The sequence below is a fragment of the Asterias rubens genome, chromosome 10 (genome assembly GCF_902459465.1).
Source record: "Asterias rubens chromosome 10, eAstRub1.3, whole genome shotgun sequence".
Taxonomy (NCBI): domain Eukaryota; kingdom Metazoa; phylum Echinodermata; class Asteroidea; order Forcipulatida; family Asteriidae; genus Asterias; species Asterias rubens.
The window spans coordinates 1,465,847-1,479,501 of NC_047071.1; the positions used below are offsets into that span (position 1 = coordinate 1,465,847).

Below are 13,655 nucleotides of genomic sequence, written 5' to 3' on the forward strand. Positions count from 1 at the left end.
AACCAGGTCAATTATCGGTGTCACCACCAACCCCCTATGCGACCCCCACCCCAATAAATAAAAAAAAAGTAAAAATAATAATAAAATCAGAAATAAATAATGACAACTTTGCATCCTTTAAATAACTCTCATGATTTATTCACAGAGGAAGACATCCATCCAATGATTCTACGTATACTTATATTTTTTATAATAACACTCAATAAAGAGGTAATTTACTCGCGCGTTCTATTTGGGACACTTCACGCTCCGGCACCCACCCGCCTCAAACGGCCATGAACTAACCGTCCGACCTTTTGTATTTCATTAAATCGTATTTATTACAGAAAAGTTCTTTGATATCAGTTGACTCAAACCCAGTCAAGTGAACAGCGTCAAAGGGGATTTTCTTTTTTAATAACTGATATTTAATATCCCATGCATCAATGTCACTTGCAATTTTAAAAAAGTTTTGACCCAGAAAAAAAATCAGCCTTATCCCAGGCTGTCTGCTTTATTTTTAAACTGACCTAAAAACTATTACGATAAAATGGGAAAATCCAGCTACAGTATAAAATGTCAGTGGGTATGAAACCACTAATTCAGACCACATTTTACTCCCATACACAGATTGATTATAATCGCTGCATATTACAGCGGCTCCAACCCAACTTCCAGCCGACCCTTTTAAAGGGTTTTAATACCTTTTGTAGATCAGGTTTTTGGCAATGACATGAATCCCTACTTACTGTGGATGAAGATGTTTGTAATATAAGTTACCTGTAGAAGTTTCAGCTTCACTAGTCGTCAAGTTTTTGAGAACACAAGTAAAAACTACAGAGCAATGTTTTCAGGAGAATAGCGTAAATCCCTTGTACATGCTAAAATAATTTTCGTCTCACTCAAACAAATGATTTTTGTCTATGTTTCAGCGTTGTTTCCTAGAGCCCTTTTCACATCACAAGGTCAAACTAGGGTCCTTCGACTTGTGCTCCAGTTGGCTTGACCGTTGTAACTCTAGCTAAAACCACGGTCCTAGTTCATTCACACTGCATCCACAGACGATCATAGTGAATTTTCACAATGTTTCAGGATTGTTTTATAACTCTAAAGCCCTTTCCACACCACAAATACAAACTAGGGTCCTTCAACTTGTGTTCCTGTTGTCTTGACCACGGATGTTGGTCAACCGCGAACACGTCCAACGTTGTAACTTTAGCTAAACTATGGTCCGGCCCTTGGTTTCGGTGGGCGAGCCCGTAGAGTGTTCATTCACATATCCACAGAAGATCGTAGTGAATTTTCTCAGCTTTGTGTTTTTTCTCGCTGTCTCGATCAAAGTCAAAAAAAGACCTGTGCTCGTGCAGAGCAGAGGTACATTTCACACGATGTGGACTAAACATCATTTTATTCTGCTTATTTCCCTTAAGACGGCGGCATGATGATGTCAATGCATAATGTCCATAACAACTTTTAAAACTTAATGAAATAACAACAAATCAAAAAGTATTTAAAAGTTACCTTTCTATTACTATCGTTGATTGTGCTGGTCTTTTAGATTCACTCATCATCAACTCTGCGAATTCTTCCATGAGTCGTAGAACTCGGAGGCGTTTTCCACGCGCAGACCTCTCCCCTGAGCTGTCTCCACCGCGCCAAGCGCTGGCTGAGATGCGGCCAGCTGACCTGGCCGGTAGTCTGTCAGGATGGTCACCATCCCGTGGCTATCGCTACCTTGGGAGGCCGATCTCTGGCTGAAGTAGAGGCCGCATTCGATGATGTGGTAAAGTGTCCTGTGATGAGTGGAATGTAGAGTCAACGGCTTTCAAAATGTCTGACAATTTCTTGTTCAACAACAAATTTATTTGTCTCAGACAATTTGGCCTTGAAGAAATACTTTGTTAGGGTCGAAACGTCAGGCCACTTTAAAAAATGTGCATTTATACCATAGGTCCGTTGATTGGTAAGCAGTTTACAACGGCATTATATTTTTTTTTTAACAAAAATTAGACAAGAATAAGTGAACAGAATTGTTAGATTTTCACACTTGATGTGCCACTATATTTATCTTAAATTATGGTTTACTTACTTAATAGACTTGTCCTTGTCCTTTGGTTTTTTCTCCTTGTCAAGTGAGACTACTTCATGCGCTCTCTGGACTCGGATATGTCTAATAATAAAGGTAAAACAACATTGCAGGTAGCTTGTGCCTTGACATTTATCGGGGCAGTTACCTTCATTAAGCTGTCCATCAGAAAATGGTACTTAGCCTGTTGTTTTCCCCTTACAGAATTCACAAAAGTACTGAGTTACAGTGCTTAGAAATACTAATTGGTGTAAAGGCCAGCTTATAGTTGGTGGCACGATGGTCGCGCGATGGAAATCTTGACGCGCGATCCCCCCAAAAACGCAGCTTATAGTCACCGCTAAGGTATATCAACTGTGTTTTTTTATGATCGCGTGTCAAGATTTCCATTTTCACGGTTAAAACAGACTTATATGGTTGAAATTGTTAACATGCAATAAGGTGGACAATAAGGGTGTAGCTGAGTAAGACATTGGTCGAGATTGATTTATACGATTGGCGAGCAGACACAATAATGCATCTTCACCTTAAAGAGACTTACAGGCTCTAGACACATTTTATAATGATCAATGTTCTCACTTGGTGTATCCCAACATATGCATAAAATAACAAACCTATGAAAACTTGGGCTCAATTTTGCATCCAAGAAAATAATGAAAGAAAAAACCCTTGTTGCACAAATTTGTGTGCTTCAGATGCCTGAGAAAAGACTTCAGGCCTGAAGCTCTTCTCAGATTCAAATATTTAAGTAAGAAATTACTACGTTATTATTCTAAAAACTGATGTTACTTCAAAGGGGAGTTGTTTCTCAAAATTTGTTATACTATTAACAGCTCTCCATTGCTTGATACCAAGTAATTTTCTTATGTTACTGTATATTTTGAGTAATTACCAAATGTGTCCTGTGCCTTTAATCATCATCACAAAGAATATTTAATATTTACATCACATGACATCCAACCATAGCATGACATTTCCAGGCTGCGCCTCACAAACATGCAATTTAAAAAAACATGAACCAGGGTTTATTGGCCTTCAAAGTTTTTTCACTGATTTCAGGCACCGACCCACTTAACGTATTCGTCTCACTAACCTGCTTCCTTTCTTGAGGATCTGCTCAAGGAATCGACTCGCCTCTCTGGCCTCAAAATGCTTCTTCTTAAAGTGGTCTAAGTGACCCACAACTGAACAACAAAAACAACGACGAGGGAAAAACCTTGGGTTACAATTAAAGTCAATACATTTCATTGTTGAGACATGACTGCAAAGCCTTTAGAAAACAGGCAATACCAGATTGCAATAAAAAACTAGAAAACAAAATAAAAATGGAGAATAAATTTCTTTCAATGCCAGTTATGTGATCAAAACGAAATCAGATAAGGACTAAAATGTTTTATATCACCGAAAACATGGTAAAATTTCCATAGTCTGTCAAAGCAAAATAGCAGTGTCCGACAGGTTGTGTTGTCAACATTAAGAACATCAGGCAAGAAATCCGTGGGTCTGCGTGTGTCGTGCGTAATGTGCAGTGAGCAATGTAATGTGTCGTACATAATGAGTAGTGCGCAGTACGTGAAAAATAACAACACTGGGCAAGCCCATTGAACAATACTATGTATCCGTGTTACGTACTGCATTCTCTAAAAAGGTGATGCACATTGCGCAGTACACATGACAACACACATTGCGCAGTACACATGACAACACACATTGCGCAGTACACATGACAACACACATTGCGCAGTACACATGACAACACACATTGCGCAGTACACATGACAACACACATTGCGCAGTACACATGACAACACACATTGCGCAGTACACATGACAACACATGAATTTCTACCCTGCTTTGCCTACCAATCGGTACCAAAATGCAAAATATGCAAAAGGTCTACCAAAAAAACTATATCACGACAAGACTTATTCATTAATATTAGTTAAAAGTCAGTGGATGTCAGTTCTCAGGACAGAGAGTCCACTTGAGTCACAGACTACTGTAAGGAACTTGCATACAAATTTAAATAAGGAACTGGAGATGTAGTTTGAATAAGGAACTGAAGTTAAAATTAGAATAAGGAACTAGAGAAGAAATTTGAATAAGGAACTGAGTTAAACTAGGAATAAGGAACTGGAGTTTAAGTTGGAATAAGAGATATAGGTAAGGAACTAGGGCAAGGAACTGTGTAGTAGAAGTTTAAATAAGGAAATGGAGCTGATTTTGGAAGAAAAAACTTAGGTCAGGAACAGAACAAGTGCCAGGAACTGGAGTGAAAATTTGAATAAGGAACTGGAGTTTAAGTTTGAATAGGAAACTTAGATCAGGAACAAGGGTAAGGAATAGAGTAGAACATGGAATAAGAAACTTGGGTGGAACACGGGTGCTAGTAACCAGATCCAGGAACTGGAGTAAATCACTGGGATTCAGACCCTGGTTGTCAGAGACTAGGGTTATTTGGGGGGGGGGGGTGTTCTGACCTGCATAGGGTACAACGATGATGAAGCGCTCACTGTCCGCTAAGAGTTGAATGAGACCCAGGTGGTTCATGAGAGCATTGGCGTCGGGGACGAGGTAAGGAGAGAACTGTGTATTTGCCGCTCCATCCTCAACCTGATCCTGAAGCTGCTCAATCTCATGCTGTGTAAAGGAGAAGACCAACTCATTACTAACTCAATTTCCTAAAGCTGTTAAGCAGAAACTTCTGCTGAGCAAAATTCCAGTCTGTCTTCCTAAATCTGCCACAAAACGCCAATATTTGGTCACTGTGGTCCCCAGTGGTTAGACTGAAGGACTTGTAATCACAGGGTTATGGGTTCGAATCCTACCAAGCTAACCGCTGATTGCACAACGACTAGAATAAGTATTGTCGTCTAGTTACTGAATCACAATTTATTGATAATAATAATAATAATAATAATAATATTAATAATGACGTGTGTAATTTAGTATCCAAGATGTTACACCAATGTTTGTACAAACAAACCAACCAACAGAAGAAAGAAAAAAAAAAAAAAAAAAAAAAAGTACATATGATTTTGGAGCATAGATCTTACCTCCAGCCAGCGGACTGCCAGGTCCCTCATCACTTGGTTACGCTTTTCATCTTTCTCAACCTGAAGACAATAAAACAAACGAATGAGAAATAAGAGAGCTGCTGCAACTGATGGAACAAGCCTCAAGGAAAGAAGTACAGCTCCAAAACCTGCATAGAGGAACAATGTCAGCACATGCTGATTTTATTATTTAATATTTCTGGTAACGAGGCCAAAGGATGCCTCATAAGTGAACTTAATCACTGTAGAAGAGTTAGCCTTGTCCATGGTTTTTTGAGGTTGTTGTATTGATCCAGCCTCGTTGTAATCTCGTTGATACCTCGAAAAGCCATGCTTCGACCCCCACGGTATCAAGCACTGTTATGTATCGTGCGGTATAGTACCTATTTCTTTCGCCATTAATTTTAAGAGTGATTAACAGAGAAATAATAATAATAGACTTCTATCATGCTGCCTCCATCTTGATCAGTTCCTCGTATCGAATATCAATAATGAGTGCTAATAATAACTTACTTTGCTAATAGGATACCAGACTATTTTGTTCTTCCAGCCTCGGTTTGGTTACATTGACATCAATGGGAGAAATTCAAGATGGATGCCCTATGATAAAGGTCTATAGGCATTTTTAATGCGGCATATTGATATTAAAGGCAGTGGACACTATTGGTAATTAGTCAAAATAATTATTAGCATAAAACCTTACTTGGTAACGAGTAATGGGGAGAGGTTAATAGTATAAAACATTGTGAGCAACGGCCCCTCTGAAGCGACGTATTTTCAAGAAAGATGTAATTTTCCACGTATTTGATTTTGAGACCTCAGATTTAGAATTTGAGGTCTCAAAATCAAGCAACTGAAAGCACACAACTTCATGTGACAAGGGCGTTTTTTCTTTCATTATTATCTCGCAACTTCGATGACCAATTGAGCTCAAATTTTCACAGGTTTGTTATTTTATACATATGTTGAGATACACCAAATGAGAAGACTGGTCTTTGACAACTACCAATAGTGTCCAGTGTCTTTAAGAGATGTTCAAGGCACATAGACAATGTAAACAAAACAATAAAAACGCATACCTTCCCTTTATAAGCTCCTTTTTTTCTTGCATGGATGCTAAATTATAATTAAATCTGCTACATGTATTTGCTTTTTAATGACCTGTGCCTCATTCAGTCTGACTTTACAAGAAAGCTCACAATTACAAACCAACAGCTCAGGGCGTTAGTTTACAGTGAATGTCTTCACTCTGTGAGTACAGCTAACGTTCCACTCCTTTGCCGAGTAAACACAATAGTCTAATTCTAGAGCTTTGTAGTAAGACTGCTGTCAGGGCAGGACTTCACCTCCTCCAACTCCCAGCAAACATGCTATAAACACAGTTTCCTTTATTGTCTGGAAGAGTGTAACATTACATCTCTTGCCTCACTCCCAAAAACATCCACCATTCCTTTAAAGGCACTGGACACTATTGGCATTTTTTATACTCAAAATAATAATTAGCATAAAAACTAACTTGGTAACAAGCAATGGATGGAGCTGCTGTTGGTATAAAATACTGTCAGAAAAGAATCCCTCTGAAGTGACATAGTTTTTTGAAAAAGAGGAAATTTCTCACTCAAATAATTATTTTAAAGACGATAGGCCTGAAGCCTTTTATATTCATCTGAGCGCACACAAAGTTGTGCAACAAGGTTTTTTTTTTAAATATTATTATTCTCTTGAGTCAAAACTTTCACAGATTTGATACTTTTTGCATATGTTGGGATACACCAAGTGAGAATACTGGTCATTGACAATTACCAATAGTGTCCAGTGTCTTTAAAGGTTCAGCACACCTTTGATATTATAGGATCTAATTAAGGAGAATTCTTATTCCTACTGCCTGAAGCTTTAACTTCATTAGGAAAAGAAATCACATTTTACATCACTCCTTGAGAGGGAGTGAGCTTTTTTACATTCACAAACTCACAATGTAGTTGATTCGGATGTCGTCTCTTTTTTTTTAGTACCTCCTTCAATCAAGATGTAAAATATAAACTAGAAATTGGTAACCCTACCTCTATATCCGTGACCTAGTTTGGTGATCTGTCCAATCTGAAAACAGTTTTTTTAGAAGCATTTTGAAATTCAATTTGACTTTTGTCTGATTTAGTGGGGAAAACACCAGCCAGCGTGAGGATGAACTACGGGGGAATTTAACACCCATTGTTCCTTCTCAATGCCTTCGGAGTGGGGAGATGGTAATGAAATTAAGTTCATTAAAACTTCTGACCTGAATAAATAAGAGTTAACGAACAAAGAATTTGAGGGCGGCATAATTTTCATCCAAGAATGCACAACATACCCTAGATAGGATTTGAGGCATTGCATGGTGAGGTATCAATGTATAATTATTTGGTTTGCGGTAACAACATGTGTGTATCTACTTGCCAGGTAGAGTTTGTTTTTTAGAGAACTGTCTTGCTCTATTCTACTACCGCGGAGCAGATGGTTCGGGGGTTCGGGAGACTTCTTAGTTCTGAAAAGAACTGTCCTGCTTTTTAACTATTACCCGGGCGGATGGTATAGAAAATAGGCTGGGACTACTACTTTAGCTTATAGGATCGCGGAGTCAGTTCTTAAATATAACACTCCCTTGGTCATCCATGGAATCATGTAGTTCCTTATTCAACAACTTATCATATCAAATAGTCCGAGTCTATACATCAAAATGATAGCCATCAAAATAACTCAAGTAAATACTCGTCAGTTAGTGTTGTTTGTTTCCCCACTTTTTTTCTTCTTCAAAACTGCACTTTGAGCTACATTTGTTTGCCGGGTTGTTAAAATATACTGGTAGGCTGAACAAACAAATGCCCTAACTTCTGAAGGGTTTTCAAAACAAAATTTGTCTAAATGTATAACTTGTGAAGGATTGTTAGGTGTGTGTGTTTTCCCCCTCTTGTTGACTTAGCAATAATGATCAAGCTGATTAAGTACAGGGTACATTTTGCACAATTCATGGGCGGAGTCTATCATTGTGACAACACATAGTCAGCATTTGTAGTTTTTAAATACATATTTGTAAATAATATTCTCTATCTGTAATAATTGTGCTATAATTTGGCTCTGGCTGCGGATGACATTTCTATCAATAAACCATTTCAATTTAATTAAATTCCATGAAATAACAAGCAAGTTTAAAGACAGTGGACACTATTGGTAATTGTCAAAGACTAGCCTTCACATTTGGTGTATCTCAACATATGCATAAAATAACAAACCTGTGAAAATTTGAGCTCAATCGGCCATCGAACTTGTGAGATAATAATGAAAGAAAAAACACCCTTGTTACACGAAGTTGTGTGCGTTTAGATGGTTGATTTTGAGACCTCAAGTTCTAAATCTGAGGTCTCGAATCAAATTCGTGGAAAATTACTTCTTTCTCAAAAACCAAGGCACTTCAGAGGGAGCCGTTTCTCACAGTGTTTTATACTATCAACCTCTCCCCATTACTCGTCACCAAGTAAGGTTTTATGCTAATAATTATTTCGAGTAATTAGCAATAGTGTACTGCCTTTAAGTCAACAGCATTTTACAGCACAAGATGACTTTTCACATTTTTTCCTGTTGAATTTGAGAACATGGTCTTGTGCTTGTACTTAATAAATTCATTTAAAAAAAAAATCATTCTTTTGATTTTCACTAACCCTTTTGACAACCCTACAAATGGAATCGTTTCGTTTTGCGAGCGAAAATAAAAGACATTTGCTAAGCATAATTTCGGTCATTTGGCCAATAACATTCCTTTAATCTTTCTCAGGTCCCTGAGGCAAATACAACCTACAGAGCTCCAAAGGCTCTTTCCATACAAAACATCAACCTCTACCCCCACAGGTACCCATTTATACCCCTGGATAAAGAGGCGCAAAGTAAAGTATCTTGCTCAAGAACACAAAATTGTCACGACCAGGACCAGAGCCACACCCCAATGACTTAACCACCAAAACTTAAATTTGATGCTCTTAGCCACTCGGCCACGACACCCAGTTTCCATTCTATATTTCACAAATGAGATTATCAGCAACTAATGATGGGGTTATCTTGAAGTACAACAGTTCAGCCAGTAATTTTAATATCATACTAGAATAACCCCCCAAGTAAATATCAATTTAGAGCTTCCTTATCACTTTGAGTGGCACTGCTGGTATGCTGTGAGTATAAATATTAGATAAGTCCGATATTTTTGAATCCCCAGTTGAATTGAGCAAACATTCCAAAAACTTCAACGGTAATATACAGGATTGGGTAGGATAAGAAACACATTGTTTAGTTTGTGTTAGTCTGAACGCTTACTGATTATGAAGCTGATATTAAAAAAAAAATTGTGTGTGAAATATTTCCCTCTGAATTGAAATCATGTTTGAGAAAACTGTATCAAAAAACCTATACAAAAGGCAACTGTTGATATCTGTTGTTAACATTAAAGGGAAGGTACATGTTTGGTAATTACTCAAAACAAACTGACTTGGTAACGAGCATTGGAGAGCTCTTGATAGTATAAAACATTGTGGGAAACGAGCCCCTCTGAAGTAACGTAGTTTTTAAGAAAGAGGTAATTTCTCACTAAAATAATAAAAGACTTCTAGCTAGAAGTCTGTTATTCTTATCTGAAAGCACACAAATTCGTCCAACAAGGGTGTTTTTTCTTTCATCATTTTCTCGCAACTTCGATGACCAATTGAGCCCAAATTTTCACAGGCTTGTTATTTTATGGTTATAATGGGATACACCAAGTGAGAAGACTGGTCTCTGGCCATAACCAAACGTGTACCTTCCATTTAACAACCAAAATGTGTTTCCATGCTAAAAATTGCACATGGTTTTCTCTATTTCCTCCTGACTCGCATAACGGATTACGCCCAAATTTTCACAGGTTTGTTATTTCATGTATAATGGTTGATTACACAAAACATGAACACTGTACTTGTCAGCTCTTCTGATCCTTTATAATACCTTAGATGCATTGCTCAATTTTTCCAAATATATCGGAAAATTTCGAATTTTTTAATAAGAGATAGCTCTTTAGTCGAGGCAGTTAAATTTCAACCTTTATATGAGACACTGAACCAAAACATCTGACATTATCCAAGGCTACCAGCAGTAACATCATGTTTTTTTTTGAGAGAGATAGCATAACATCAAAAGACCTGACAGTGACAGGCACTTCAAGGTGGGGCTAACACTTAACTGATTTGGGCTATGGACCCAAATCAAATGCCACCATTGGCACGTTGCCACCTACTCCTAGGGCTAAACAGGGTTACCCTATTTACAGTCCGTAACGATGTTGGCATGGGTATCATCCACTAGGAGCCTGGCTGGTACAGCAGAATGCACTACCTCCTAAACCGTTTACGAAGCAATTAAGGTTAGCTGCCTTGTTCAAGGGCACAAGTGTCATGACCGGGATGTGAACCCACACTCTGCTGCTGACAACACCAGAGCTTGAGTGCGGTGAACTAGAACACCATGTAACAACAGTTTGCAGGTTACAGGGTTTTTTGTGCATTCTTTGTGGCATTCTCTGAAGTATTTCATAATTTTTTTTGTTTTCTTATCTGACACATCATCATCATAAAAATGTCATTTCAGAGGTAAATGTAGAAATGCTTTGGTCTTTCTGCGAAAAACAAAAAGGGCTGATGCAGCGATAATGACATAAACACCATGATGGGTTACATTTGCCGGCTGCAGCCACCAAAATCAAACAATTACAAGGGAAAGTGGCAGATCGATTACAAGGAATTGAAAACCACAAATTAAGTTAACTTGCACTCGTCATTTTGTGGCCCACTTTTACAGACACACTTCTAGGAAAGTTCAGTTACACTGCGGGCACAATAATTTCTCATTAATTCGCAACTTGTACACAGCTCATTAAAAAATAATGCATACAAACACACATTTTTTGGAAATTGCATTGTACAATTATTTTTCTGCAACTTTTGATGTGAAGAAAGGGGGCACATATCTCAAATCTTGTTAATGTTTGTTATTGTTTACATCCTTTTATGTTACAATGTGAAATTATTTCTCAAATGACTTGTGTAGTGTTTTGCCTGCCAGGAAATGCAATGGAATGTAACAATACAGAATAATAATAATAAATCTTAGAAAGCGCTGGTGTCTAGAAAAAAAAACTATTCACTGCGCAATGTACAATGTCACATGTATGATGTTGTATTGATTCTCGAACCTGAAGAACTTTTAACTTTTCAGTCAATTCCCCCCCCCCCCTTTTTTTTATCTTACTATAACCACATCCACACCAGGCTTTAAAAAGTGTACAGGGAACCAGACCTGTAATACTTGACGACATAATTTGTTAGTGGGAATTTAGCAAAATTTTGTTTTTTGTTTAAGATTGCAGAAGAAACACTGTGAGTTCTGTTAAGAACTTGAAACTGTAAGTGTAATGTATCTCCTTGAAGCACTCCACCTGAAATGGTGGCACTTCAAAACAAGTTTTATTTGGGTAGGCAACAAATCCCAGTCTAGACATTTTGGAAGCTTCCCTGACGAGCCCAAACTGCTGAACATGTAATCCTAATGTTTCAAGGGACTTTTGGCGTCTGCCGTTGAGCCTTAACACTTCACACAGTATGACTATAGACACTATCAGTTTACCAGTTTAAAACATCATTACTTAATGAGCATCTCTTCAGAATCCAAAAAGCTGACTCCTTAAGTTTTTCTCTCAAAACAAACTCATATCCCTCATTCCTTAAAGGCACTGGAAACCTTTGCTAATTTTTAAAGACCAGTATTCTCACTTTGTGTGTATCCCAACATATATGTTATAACAACTCTGTGAAAATTTGAACTTAGGTGGTCATCAAAGTTGCAAGAGAATAATGAAGAAAAAACACCCTTTTTGCACAAATTTGTGTGCTTTCAGATGCTTGATAAAGGCTTCAGGCCTGAAGTGAAGTATTTTAATATTTGAGCGAGAAATTACCTCTTTCTTAAAAACTACGTCACTTCAGAGAGAGCCGTTTCTCACAATGTTTTATACTATCAACAGCTCTCTATTGCTCGTTACCAAGTAAATTGTTATGCTAACAATTATTTTGAGTAATTACCAATGGTGTCCAGTGCCTTTAAACAAATAATCCCACCACTATCTAAAAACAATTGATGAAAAGATTCAGCATTCTTCATTTTGGCAACTATTTTTAGTCACTAGTGGGTTTTAAAAACAAAACTATTTGGGTTGAATTTGCCAATTATGCACGCCCTTAGGGACACAATGAATGTAAAGGATTGCGATATAAACACCTCTCTTCATAAACGAAAAACTATGGAAATCCATTTTTCGTTTAGAAATTCGATCTACACTTCGGCAACCGCTCAGATAACGCAAACTAATTTGACTGCTGATAATGTTACACAGCATGCCCCACATAATAACCGGATCCATTTTCTTCACTCACTCTCGTGGTGAAAGCAACATAATATCTGGGCATTAATGCCCCGACAACTAGGCCAGAGCTTTTGCTGATAAGCTCGGCGCACTAATGCTGCCCTCTCTACTTGAAATTTGAAACACTTGAGCTGTTAATGCTGTGCTTGTGTATTGATCTAATGATGGAATGCCTGTACAATGGCCCACTACCTACCGACACCCCCCCTTCCATCACACACACAAAGTTGACAATTATTAATCCATACAGCCTTCTTAAATTTAACATGAAATCATTCTTTATGGATGAAACCCTGCTCTCCACAAAATGTTTCCCCTGTCAATTTTGTCTGGGCGAGATAAAGCCCCAAAGCAATCCTTCTAAGAAAGAGGGAAAAATCTATGATAATACCACCTCACACATTCCAATTTTTGTAAGTGATTGATACAATGCTAGGGTTCCTAAGACATGCTTAAACTATTGTCTCCAACACCCATATCTCTTAACACTCAATGCCCTTAACACCCACTCCAAACAACACCCACTCCCAACAACAATTCATTCTAAAATCTTTAATTCCCAAAACCTGTCCACTCATCTTCATGTCCACCATGGTGCCCATGAAAAGCAAAACCCAAACCCATACTACCCCCCCCCCAACAAAAAAACCTGTCACATTTAGAAGATTGATTTGTCACCAAACAATTCTCAAGTGTTGACCTTTGTATGAGCAAGAGCTGGTAATAGGCAAGCATTTTCGTAAACAACTTGTTGAACAAGTAAGTGCAGTTGAGGGTTAGACTTTAAAAAAAAAATGCAATCTGATGAGTGTCTGATAAAAAAAAATGTTGTTCATTGAACCACAAGAAAAGGGAAAAAGGGTATTTGTTTGTATATTTATATATTTATTACTATTTGTATTAAAAACGTTTGCTCATCAGTAGTTTCTTTCCCTGCCTTTAGTTGACCCCACTTCGAATCCCACCTCAGAACAGAGCCTTGCATGTGGATTGGGTTATCAGTCCCTACCCGATTGCGTGGGTTTTCCCACTGAAATTAACGAACCTAATTCAGTTTCCCATCAG

The 13,655-nt window shown here is 37.9% G+C and overlaps 1 protein-coding gene across 2 annotated transcripts in view; it reads right to left on the minus strand.

The window, feature by feature from the left end:
• Positions 1–817: 817 nt before the first annotated feature.
• LOC117295977 (protein SMG5-like) overlaps positions 818–13,655 on the minus strand; it is a 45,193-nt gene continuing 32,355 nt past the window's right edge. For both annotated transcript variants that reach the window (XM_033778804.1, XM_033778803.1), the window contains 5 exons: positions 5,123–5,182; positions 4,547–4,706; positions 3,159–3,249; positions 2,069–2,149; positions 818–1,772 (listed from right to left, as the gene is read on the minus strand). In XM_033778804.1, coding sequence (XP_033634695.1) covers positions 1,550–1,772; positions 2,069–2,149; positions 3,159–3,249; positions 4,547–4,706; positions 5,123–5,182 — 615 coding nt within the window. In that variant the 3' untranslated portion in view covers positions 818–1,549. The remainder of the gene's footprint in view (positions 1,773–2,068; positions 2,150–3,158; positions 3,250–4,546; positions 4,707–5,122; positions 5,183–13,655) is intronic.